This window comes from Lingula anatina, chromosome 6 (genome assembly GCF_051362555.1).
Source record: "Lingula anatina isolate TDL-2025a chromosome 6, LinAna3.0, whole genome shotgun sequence".
Classification (NCBI taxonomy): domain Eukaryota; kingdom Metazoa; phylum Brachiopoda; class Lingulata; order Lingulida; family Lingulidae; genus Lingula; species Lingula anatina.
The window spans coordinates 21813031-21825000 of NC_141772.1; the positions used below are offsets into that span (position 1 = coordinate 21813031).

General features: G+C 39.5%; 4 protein-coding genes across 4 annotated transcripts in view; all 4 read right to left on the reverse strand.

The window, feature by feature from the left end:
* Positions 1 to 459: 459 nt before the first annotated feature.
* LOC106160843 (fibrinogen-like protein A) lies at positions 460 to 3501 on the reverse strand. Its single transcript, XM_087014713.1, has 4 exons — positions 2900 to 3501; positions 2323 to 2347; positions 1973 to 2093; positions 460 to 1639 (listed from the first exon to the last, which is right to left on the reverse strand). The coding sequence occupies exons 1-4, from the start codon at positions 3251 to 3253 to the stop codon at positions 1138 to 1140; spliced, it is 1002 nt and encodes a 333-aa protein (XP_086870839.1). The 5' UTR covers positions 3254 to 3501; the 3' UTR covers positions 460 to 1137.
* Positions 3502 to 4241: 740 nt separating this feature from the next.
* On the reverse strand, positions 4242 to 7036 carry LOC106160823 (uncharacterized protein F36G3.2-like). Its single transcript, XM_087014715.1, has 3 exons — positions 6713 to 7036; positions 5370 to 5456; positions 4242 to 5068 (listed from the first exon to the last, which is right to left on the reverse strand). The coding sequence occupies exons 1-3, from the start codon at positions 6894 to 6896 to the stop codon at positions 4437 to 4439; spliced, it is 903 nt and encodes a 300-aa protein (XP_086870841.1). The 5' UTR covers positions 6897 to 7036; the 3' UTR covers positions 4242 to 4436.
* Positions 7037 to 7322: 286 nt separating this feature from the next.
* On the reverse strand, positions 7323 to 11152 carry LOC106160862 (uncharacterized). Its single transcript, XM_087014714.1, has 3 exons — positions 9571 to 11152; positions 8994 to 9080; positions 7323 to 8461 (listed from the first exon to the last, which is right to left on the reverse strand). The coding sequence occupies exons 1-3, from the start codon at positions 9752 to 9754 to the stop codon at positions 7830 to 7832; spliced, it is 903 nt and encodes a 300-aa protein (XP_086870840.1). The 5' UTR covers positions 9755 to 11152; the 3' UTR covers positions 7323 to 7829.
* A 138-nt stretch (positions 11153 to 11290) lies between these two features.
* The window catches only part of LOC106170970 (uncharacterized), a 2496-nt gene continuing 1816 nt past the window's right edge, over positions 11291 to 11970 (reverse strand). The window contains exon 3 of the mRNA XM_013551041.3: positions 11291 to 11970. This exon is cut by the window's right edge and continues 324 nt beyond it. Coding sequence (XP_013406495.2) covers positions 11663 to 11970 — 308 coding nt within the window. The 3' untranslated portion in view covers positions 11291 to 11662.

Here is an 11970-nt window from a genome sequence, read left to right on the forward strand (position 1 = left end):
CCAAGCAATCGCCCGGTCGCTTTTTTTTTCTCATTCCACCGAGAATGAACATAGTTTGTTTATGGAGGCACGCTATCCGCACTTCGCAAACTCGAGCCTCGTGAAGTAATGGACAGTCATTAAAAACGTAAAAGCCCAACCGTACATGCAATTGTAGGTCTCTTCTACCATTATCATTTACATTCCTTGTTTCGTTCTTCATTGTATATTCTCAACTGTACTTTCTTGTTACATACTTTTTGTACTCTCTGATAGCCTCGACTTTGTCGATGATAAAAGGCATGTACGTATTACTGAAAGACAGCGGTGTCGCCTGTGACACTGTTATTGTAATGTTTATAAATGCGTAGAAATATCTAAATGCCACTCCTTAAAAAAGATGGTACATTTTACAGAACTTTCAAAGGATTGTCCAATTGTTAAGGTAATTTATAGAAATGAAAACACTGACTGTGTTGCAATTACACTGACTAACAGTAATTTTATTATTTAGTTGCGTAAGAATACAAGAACCATTTTACTCATTTATAAGAGATTATTCCCCTGTTTGGTTTAGTTTCATGTCATAACACGTTAAATGTATCAAACACAAATTATATCTGTACTAGATGTAACGTGCAAGAACGGAAGTGCTACTACATGTACCTAGTACTCCTCAGGCATGCCGAAACACCATGAAGTTGGACTGTCAAATTCAGTTTAAAAAAGACGATGCTTTCAGTACTCAGTTTTAAAGAAATAGTCTTATATGCTTTTGCTATATGACGCTGCACACTGTATCATTTTAAGTTAACAACCTAATCCTTATTATTTTCAGTATGCACACTTCAGCAATTTGTTGACAGTCCATGGAAAATAAGTCCACGTGCCCAAAATGCTCCAAGGTTCAACGGCACTTTGTTTGCTAAACCGATGGGTTCAGAGTCGTACAGTAAAAAAGCAAACATAAGGACTTATACAGGTTTGTTAAAATATACCATTTACAAAAATGGCTCGGTTTAAATTAAGATACTAGTAAATAAGTACAACGTATAATGGTGGTACGGACTGTTATAAAAGAGAACAAATTACGAACTTCAGGAAAACATCTAATGGAGTTCTATACATTTTTGATCTGCGATTTGGTTTCCCTTCCCTTCAATCGAATTTCTTTATCTTCATAGTAGCCGAACGGAGCAAATGTTCGTTGTCTCCATCATCCACGCCTGCATGTTTAAAGTGCAGATAACAATGTGCAGTACAGTTCATCGTCGCCATTTTTCCCGTGAGGGAGATATGTGTGCAATCGCTGTACCACCAACCGCCCTTGAATTCATCAGCACAATTTCTATGCATGATGTTTTCATCATTGTCAGCATCATAGGTGGAAAATGGCATGCCAAATTGGAAAGACCAATAATTGGGACCCTGACTTATGTTTCCGAAACCTTGCTGGAATTCATTGAAAACATATTTTCCTGATTCCGGGCCTATGCGGAAACCGTGGTGGATTTCCCAGTAGTAATTATCAGTGGGCAAGCTCCTTACTTCGACCATTAAGGAGTAGTTTCCCTGGTAGGTGAGATGATGAAAGGCTTCCAGTCCCAACCAGTGGTCGCCGGCAACGTCACCAAATCCGTCACGGTAATCAGCCCAGGACCTATGTATACGGAAAGAAAGCTAACCAGAACTACATGTCTCTCTATTTATCGCCAAAACCCCATTTGAATCCATTATAAGGACTGGTGTTATGATTACCCCATTTTGCACCTTATCTGTTTCATCGTTGCGTTTTAAGCAATAATTTGACAGCACAGGGAGCAGGATTGATAAGAATTGCCGTAATGCTTCAGATGAACTCTTACTGATCGTTTACGCGGCGATAATTAATTACATACCCCCCCCTCGTGTAAAAGAAATGATGACATTTAAGATACACATCAAGACAAAATTGTTGCCCTTTTGATATATTTTTGCTTAAAACTTGTCATACCTGTTAAAGTTTAACTCGGGTCCTGTTCTACGCATCAGAACTGTCCACCCTTCCTCACATGATACCCGGAGTTGTCTATTCATAGAGTTGACATTAATACAGTGAACGCCATCCAACCCAACTGAAAGCATTGGGAGACCCAAAGGTATTTAAAGAAAAATAACTGGAAAATCCTCATATAACACAAACAGACAGAGAAACATGGAGAAAAAGGGAATGCACATATGATGTACAGATACAATACATTAATAAAAAGAATGGGCCATGGGTACCATGCAGGTGTATTATTTCAGCGATTTTTCTAAGTATCATATAAATCCAAGTAAACACACTATTTAAAAAAAACTCACCATAATCAGCACAGTCGTGTGGAACCTAAAACGATATGAAAAAAGACATCAGCTAAATTTTGTAATGGTTGAAAGAATGATACAGTCAAAATAAAATTAGAAATGCATTCAAAATATAAAATGATTATAGACGGTTTGATTTTTAAAAGGATTAATAAATTGTTAAAATACTACTATTATGCAAGATTAAATTTCTTGGATTTTTCCCATAGTTATAATTTTGCAAGTACAAAAATGAGTTTTACAAATTTCTTTCGTACTAATTATTCTCAACGTTCATGGTTAAAAGGGTCATTGAACCTTGGTGGTACGACATAATAAGACAACGTTGCCTACCTTTGTATATTATCTACTGGCCTTATTGTCACTAAGGGTTATTTTGTTGATTACGTTCTTTATAAATGAACTGAGAAACATTTCCCCTACATTTTTAAACATTCTGTACATGTGGTGTTTGTAAACCTGACCTTTTTGAATTTATATCAAAATCTGCAACATGATTCAAATGGTATAAAAGGCCTACATTTTATTCTAAACTGGGTTTTTCCCAAATATTCAAGAACCATTCGATACCAACCTTGACATAGTGTCGACTGGCAGCGTCGTCAACAAGACCCACCTTGTTCGGGGTGAAATCAACTGCGGAATTCAATTCACACACGGTATTCCCAGATCTTACGTTAAACGATTTGCACTCTGGGTTTGCCTTGCATTCCGCTGCGCATTCTATCCTGCTTATTCCTTTTGGTTCTTCTCTGCTTTCCAATAGAGCATTGGGTAAATATTTTCCTGGTGTGCCATAGAAAATGTCGGCTTTTGTTACACCATTTTTTGTCCCTATGTAAAGCCCAAAAACAGTCGTAATGAAAATATGCAGACAAATACATAGTGTTGCTCGCGTTTCTGACATAACTGCGTGGATACAGATCATTCTCTGAATGGCACAAAAACACCAGATATCTACAGGGATAAAAAAAAGTATGTTATTGATCAGGGAGTGGAGCTTTTGTTGCTAGGTAACTTCAAAATGTTCTATCCACGATCGAAAATGCATGAAGTCGATCATATTTTTCCATGTCCACGTCTTTCAAATCTACTTTTTTTCCAAATTTGGACCTTAAACTTATAAAACAATATAATTCAAATCAAAAACTTATCTCTAGAGAGAAAAGCAGAATGTCCAGTATCCAAACGGATGCAGGGGGGGGGGGGGTGACCCCCTTTCGATTTCTGAAAAAAAGTCACACCGATGGTCCCCTCTAGAAATTAGAATTTTGACTACCTTAATTATAGTTCTAAACCGTACCAAATGGCACCATTTGCACTCTAAAATGCCAAAAGTTTTCTGTGCCCTTCAACGAACCCCGAACCCCTCGCAAAGGAGGGGGGCGTATTCGCATCCGCGGACCCCCCTTCAAACAATCCCGGATCCGCCCCTAAAACTGGTAGCAAAATGGCATCAAATGAACCAGCTTTGGGACGGACCTCATAATAAGCGACCAAGGTTTGCAAACGCAAGAACCAAAAGTCGTCTAGTCAGATTTGGTCACCAGAATTGCGTCATGTCGGCAAGACAACTTGGAAATAGAATTCCTTATTAAACTGACAGATAGGCCTATCAAGAAAGTAAGTTACGGTTTCAAAGTTGCATACTTGCCACACTACACGCCAATTCCAGAGAGCGCTTTCGTTCATAAATGATTATACTAATAGACACAAATTCTACAGGGATTTAAGGATTTTGGTTGCGCTTCCGATATGTCGCCCTTTCATGTCCGCCTTTACTGCATTAATCATTCAAACGCATTCCCAACATCATGTTATAACATATTACATATAGGGGCACTGTATTGCTCGTAAATCGATAATTATTTTTATTTGGAACATAAACTGAACTCCAATACGTGTATTATTTATACATAAATTAACGGCATTTATTTCAGAAAAATTGAGTAGAGGAAGAACAAAAAACACAAATATTGCGTTGGTCGTTAACTAAAGACTTAATAGATATCCCGTGGGGAAGTATTCAAGTGGGTCGGCCATATTTGACACTCGGACTTGTTAGTCCACTGTTGTTAATGCAGCCTAAGTCGAAATGCGCATTTTCGCCTTTACAAAAAGCACAAAGACGCAGACATTAACGACAGTGCATTGCACCATTTCGGAAAAGGAGGAGTAGTATTATTTTCCATTTCAACGCCGGTTGTAATCTGAATTGCCGTGTCAGCGTTGGCCCCAAGTAATAGTTGTCCAGCTTGGCTAGAATCCGGGATTGTGAGATACACGGGCGAGCTAGGCGGTAGAGGGGCAACAAGCCTCTTAAACAGGACCAAACAGGCTTCAGGGGTCTCTCCGTACAGAGGACTGACAGCGAACCCATCATTTGCAGGCATTATGGTGCCGTACCCAGCAATTTTCCCATCCTGCAGCAATACTTTGGTCTTGGAATCTTCGATTCCAAACCATATTTGGAGAACACGTTCCCTGGGAATGACATGGAAAGAGGTGTCGTAGTCCAAAATGGCTTTCCAATCAACCTCTGAATAATCTTTTATTTTATATTTGGACTCAGCATCGTATGACAGTGGGATTTTTATTGTAGTAAACCGATATTTAACCAAAGAACCACGTATGGATCTTTTGAAGCCCCATTTAAAATAGACAGGCATCCCAGCTTCACCTCCAACTAAAGAGATTGTCCTGTCACCAGCAAAGGAGTCCACTTCCTTTTTGAGTGCTTTCCCTGTGAAAAAAACTTAAATTGAAGATTTGCAATGCATATTTTTAACAATTTACATCTTCCAATTTTTCATTGTTTCGTCAGAAAATAGCGATTGTTTTGTATCGTTCGCAAAAAAATCTGTTAGACTAGAATCTCAAAGAGTCTACTCCAAACAATCGGTTCCCCGATGTAACTAGGTTTTCAATTTGAATAAAAAAGGCCGAAAGTTGTGAAACAGACCAGCATTATGAATTTGATGAACACACCTCGTCGATGCAAATGTTGAAATGTGTTAGCAGCTAGCTAGTAATCAGTTCCTTACCAATCCCCTTTCCTCTATATTCAGCTTCCACAATCAGTATACCAAGGAATGTGTACGTTTCATTGAAACCATATAGCATCACGCAGCCTGAAATAATGACGTATCACACGTAATGTCAGCTGTCAATAAGCTCGACATTTGGATTTTGACCCACTGCTGAGACAGCGTTTCAACGACTGTCTATAAACCATGTCACCCTGATTTTAGAGGACACTGGAAAAACATCTCTCTTAGAGAGCATTCACAACAAAGTTAATCCACGGACTAAGTAGCCCGCATATCAAATATGGCTCGTTCATGACAATGGATTCCCGCCTTCCTTATACACCGTCCCAACGGGGGCTGAGCAATTAAATCTCGGCAAGCTTTGGCGCCATATTTGATCCGCGGATTGGTTTGTTCTTAATGCGCCCTTATATGAGCATACCTCTAATGTATCCAGTGGTACCCTGAGTTTCAGAGGTACCTGGAAACTCGCCTCTCCGTTACATGTATCAGTATTTATCAGTATGCATCTTTCTTTGCATGTACGCAGTGCCCAGTACATTTTAAAAGTCAGGGTGCCATACGCTTACTGGTGTTGTGTGAAAGATTATAGATTATACATAAAAAAATTATTTGTGAGAGAGAGAGAGAGAGAGAGAGAGAGAGAGCAATACGCGTTGAATTATTTCGACGCTGGCAAAAAAGTGTCATACGCCCTACTTTAAAAAACCACACATTTTTACATAGAACAGCTAGCACTGTGCGGAATTAGGCCAAATTGTCTTTCTGAGACCGCATTCACATACATAAATCGACCTAACAGGATCGACCCGTCTCCGAGAGGATTCTCGCTAAATCCCGCACGAAAACGAAGTAGATACTCCAGCGCAGTAGACTACTGCAATCATACTGCAAACATGCTTCAAATCTGCTTCGATGTGGGAGCTAATTAGCATATTTGAAACATGCTTCTATCATGCTGCTAATCTACTGCATTAATGCTCCTCCTCTGTACAACCCTATGTAATTTTTGAAGTAGAATTGCAGTAGGCTATGCTGCATTTCTACTGCAAATATGCTCCACACCACTACTGCGTTAATGCTTCTTTGCTACTTCGATACTACTGCATTTTCGTGCGGGATTGCATTCAGATTGAGCGGCCTAAATGTCTGGCACGCCAGCTGAACCTGCTAAAACGATAGTTAATTACCCCCTAACAGCATCAATAGGCGTATCAGACATCAGAGCCCCTTGGGCTGGATGTAACTTAGCGAGAAACCCCTCGGAGATGGGTCGATCCTGTTAGATTGATCTAGGTATGGGAACGGGGCTAAGAAAACATGTAATTTGCCCTTACCTACAACTTTCCCGTCAACTTCAGCTACCCACCAGCTGTCTTTGGCAATTTCCATATACGCCTTGATCAGCTGAAGACTAAAAGGTACCCATCCCGCTTCTTGGACGATCCTCCAAACGTCACCCGCATCTTCCAGTTTTGCATGGCGAACACTGAACCAACCTTTGTCGACCCTGTCCGCCATGTTAATGTGAGAGATCCATCTATATCGCTTATCAAATCGGTGACCTACATATAGGCCTATCAGTTCACGTGTACATGAATATTTGTCTCTTTTTCACTACTTTTCGAAGCCAATGATAGTTCTTGCTTTTCATATCTCAGATATTTTCAACCACCAAGATAAAAAGTAAATTATGCTAAATCTTTCGAGTGTCTCCCATCAGATAGCCATTTAGGGTTAACCTGTGGGTCAATTTTAGCAGGTCACAAGTGTTTAAGCTTACATCCAGGACGCAATATACATGTGCACTAAGGCTGTGTGATTAAAATAGCCACATAATGTTATACAAACACCGACCGTATTTATACAAGACTGTTTGACGCGAAGGATGCCAAGGTAAAATATTTTTTCCGAGGCTGCTAAAAAGGCCAGTCAAATTCTCACAAATTGGAGGGTATATATGCACTTTATTTCTTATTTGCGTATGCGTTGTATTTCAATCTGATAAAAAATAAACTAATATTTTTGATTCAAAACAAAAAAGATGTATAACAATACCTCTTATGTAATTGAAAATTGGTAGCTTACTTGCCGGTATCTTGAGCTATGCAAGGCTATTTTTCTGGGAATTTAATGCATTAGATTGGGGCAAGAGATTTAAGATTTTCTGTAAGGTGCAGTCTTTAATGGAATGCGGCATGGAATGATTCATTGCCATTACATTATCACTGACACGTTACATATACAATTACAGTAGTGCGTATAAGGATAGAAAGTAGTGAGTGACCATTTTTGTTTTTAAACCTTACAATTGAAATACTAAAAAGTATATCCTTTCAATTAAATTGTAATATTAAAATATTTTCCCATGTGGATAAAAATCTAGTCGGTGTTATACCTGTAAAAATCACAAGGAACCGAACTCTCCAACATGTGACAACGGAGACCACATTGTTACAAAAAGCAAAAGGACACAGATATTAAAGACATTGCATTGGACCACTTAGGAAGAGGTGGAGAATCTCCGGTCTCCAACGCATGCCCATACATTGTTTGCTTGGTCGTGTCAGCGTTGGCCTCAAGTAGTATTTGACCAGCTTGGCTAGAGTCCGGGATTGTGAGATACGCGGGCGACGTAGGCGGTAGAGGGGCAACGAGTCTTTTTAAGAGGACCAAACAGGCTTCAGCAGTCTCTCCATACAGAGGACTGACAGCGAACCCATCATTCGCAGGCATTATGGTGCCGTAACCGGCAATTTCTCCATCTTTCAGCAAAACTTTGGTCTGGGCATCTTCAATTCCAAACCAAGTTTTGAGAACACGTTCTCTTGGAATGGCATGGAAAGAGGTGTCGTAGTCCAATATGGCTTTCCAATCAACCTCCGAATAATCTTTAATTTCATATTTGGACTCTGCGGCTTCAGCGAGGGGAATTCTTTTGATAGTGACCATGTATTTGCCAACACCACCACGCAAAGACTTTTTATAGCCCCATTTTAGATACATTGGGATCACCGCTTCACTTCCGATAAGACTGATCGTTCTTCCGGCGGCCAATCTGTCTGCTTCTGCGTTTAATGCTCTAGCTGTAAAAAAAAAGTTATTTATTTTACTCCGAACCGATACAGCAAGCCAGTGTGTGTGACTTAAGAGTACATACATTTACACATAAAAAATGTTTGGCATTCTCCAAAAGTAATTCAAACTACCTTTTAGTTTTTCTAATTCATATGTTATATGTCTGTTTATTGTCTATGCCCACCCAGAAAAAGCTGGTGGTCGTGTGTCCCATGGTATAGAGCCGAGCACCTGCAGTGCCAGTGTGACAGGAATGGTCGTCTACTAGGAAGTGCAGTCCGTTTCCCATTTCTTTCAGTGCAGTTGACATTTTCTCCATTTACTGACCCCATCAGTCATACTTGCAGCCAACCCCAATTTGTAATAAGAGTACAGCACCCCCGTCTTCCATCAACCATTCATGTCACACCGGCGGCTTCATGACACCTTGCTTTTTCAATTTTTAACTTAATCCACTTTATTTTTATTATTTTATTTTATTTTATTGATTGATTGTAGAAAGGCATTTTCTATGTGTCGGCAGCCAGTGGCTTAACTTACCAATCCCCTTGCCTCTGTGTTTTGATTTCACTATCAAAATACCAAGGAAAGTATTTGTTTCGTTGAAACTATACAACATGACACAACCTGAAATATCAAAATACCATGGTTAGGAATAGTGCGTGTGTGTGTGTGTGTGTGTGTGTGTGTGTGTGTGTGTGAGAGAGAGAGAGAGAGGAGAAAGAGTGCTCCCATATAATAACATATACCGATAAGTGGTCATAAATTTCTACTAAACAATACATGTCATTTTCTCCTGCTTTCTTCATATAATTCCAAAACGGAAACAGGGGCGAGTCACTTCACCATAAAATCAAATTTACTACACACTTGATACCTTTGTTCTTTACTGGTCAATGCCCAATGTCGGTGTTACTGTGATAAGTCAGCTAAAAACTGTTCGCAAAAAAATGTGTAGTGCTTATCGATTTTCTAAAAAATGCATCCATATACAAATCATGTGTGGTGAGAGGTTATCATTTTCAAGTAAATTTTTATTTTAGCAACGTAGGACAATGACTGTACTGCCAAAATGTATGGTGAAATATCATGACGATTCAAAGTAACCTGTTCTTACCAATAATTTCGCCGTCAATTTCAGCAACCCACCACCCATCTTTGGCGATTTCAATATACGCCTTGATCAGCTGCAGACTGTAAGGTCTCCATCCTTCCTCTCTGACAATTCCCCAGATGTCGTCTGCATCACACATGCTTGCTTTGCGAACACGGAACCCATTTCTGTCAACCACGGCCGCCATTTTACCCACTAATGAGGCCTTAAAGTCCCCTTTCGATGACCCTATCTACCTTTATCATAGCAGTCAACCTCTCTCTACTTAGTGATGAATTTAAACCGTTTTCATTCAATCATGTCTCTACAATATTATGCTAATGAGTGAACTTTGATAATTATGACTGAAGTTTTTTTTTTTTTTTTTTTTTTTTTTTTTTTTTTTTTTTTTTTTGAAACAGTCGCTTTGCTTATGAAACCTAGAAAGATGCACAGAAAAGGTACAGTGGAACATTAAGTAGGTCAGAGGATTACACCCTATATATACAACATACGTAACTCACGATAAGCATAGCCATATGAAATAGCGTGTTATATAAGGCAAAGGCGATGGCCATGCTTATCGTTATGCAAACCCTTTCAGGCCAGTTTTACTATCTGCCTTGCTTATACTGTACATGCATAGCCTACTTTTTTCGCATGTATGCAGGTGAGTTCGTGGGACCCCCCTTTTAACCCCAAAAAGGTCTACTTTGAATCAAAGTACTTAAGTTTTCATGACATTTCTGAACTAGGATCAGTTTCTCTGTCCGAAATCCACCCCCTTCAGTCTTGCACATAACTACAGCGAATGCTTTTCGCTCTAGATAATGAGTTTTTCCAGTGATTCCATTATTTGGATCTCTGTACATTTGGGGAAACTAGCGTGCCAACCTGTAAAATCATGCGTTAGTGCGCCAAGTCATATGACCCTGTGGTCACTCTTAGTTGGGTGAACAGTAATCAGTCACGTGGTTTTAGGTGTGTGTGGTGTAGAAATCTCGAGAGAATTTAGTAGACAAGTAGCAAGCATGCCGGTCCGTCACCTGTGTTTGGAACCGTAGATAGCATATAATGTGAGTAATTGTAAAATGTTTTTTTTACTTTAACGCATATGCTGTAGTTTGTTTCTGTTAGTTTCTGTGAGTTTATTATTTATCGCATACTTACGTAATTTTTTTCATTTTTTTAGATTTGTACAAAAGCCCAACGTACACAAAGAACAAACGTGCCACGGTGTCCATTGTGCTAACGAAAATGTTACAAATTGTGCTATTTATACGTCAAAAAAAGGATTGAGTCATTTTATGCTTAACGTCGTCTACAATAACATGTTATCTCTCATTAGCCACCTAGGCCTAAAGTTTCTATTTTATGTTCACCCCAGGACACCAACAAAGCCAATAAGTTGCATCTGAAAGCATAAATGGGACGTTTTTAGATGCTCATGTACCTGACGGTACTTTGATCAAGTATGCTCTTTTTCGTGAGCTGTTAGGAGTGCGTTCCATGTGAGGTTATTTTACTGGAAATGCATTTGACTGGGACCAGAGATTAGGGTACGGTATACGTGACTGCCCATCAAAAAAAAAAAAAAAAAAAAAAAAAAAAAAAATTCCGGAATATACAAAGAATGAAATATGAAATATAATAAGAAGGGAAAGAGACTTCCAGATTAAGTAAATTTGCGCATTCCAGATTTGTAACTCTCACCTGCTTATAGTAAAGCCTACAGAAACATGAGTAGCTGTATTCAGTGCTCAGCTTCTTTATTGCAACGTATCATGGTTGTCAGTTGGGCTTATGTGCTGGTTCAACAATTATAGAGATCTCTGTGAACTTACGGCGCTGAATTTAGTCTATTTGCAATTATAAGCTTCTATCCAATGTTTTCTTTTGGGTAACGACCAATTTTTTAACTGAGTCGTCACCGAATAAAAATAAAAGAGAGTCTGCTCTCCATTAGATTCATACAGGATAAGGTTACCATGACGTAAGTGGGTCAAAATCTAGTACGTCGGTGATATAGCTTTACAAATCACTGAGAACCGAACTGCGCACCACAGCTGACTCTCAGTGTCTCCAACATGTACACATGACAACGGAGGCCATAGTGTTACAAAAAGCAAAAGGACACAGATATTAAAGACATTGCATTGGACCACTTAGGAAGAGGTGGAGAATTTCCGGTCTCCAGCACATACCCATACACCGTTTGCTTGGCCGTGTTAACATTGGCTGCAAGTAGTGTTTGACCAGCTTGGCTAGAGTCCGGGATTGTGAGATACACGGGCGACGCAGGCGGTAGAGGGGCAACAAGCCTCTTTAACAGGACCAAACAGGCTTCGGGAGTATCTCCATACAGAGGACTGACGGCGAATCCATCATTTGCAGGCATTATGGTGCCGTAACCGGCAATTTTTC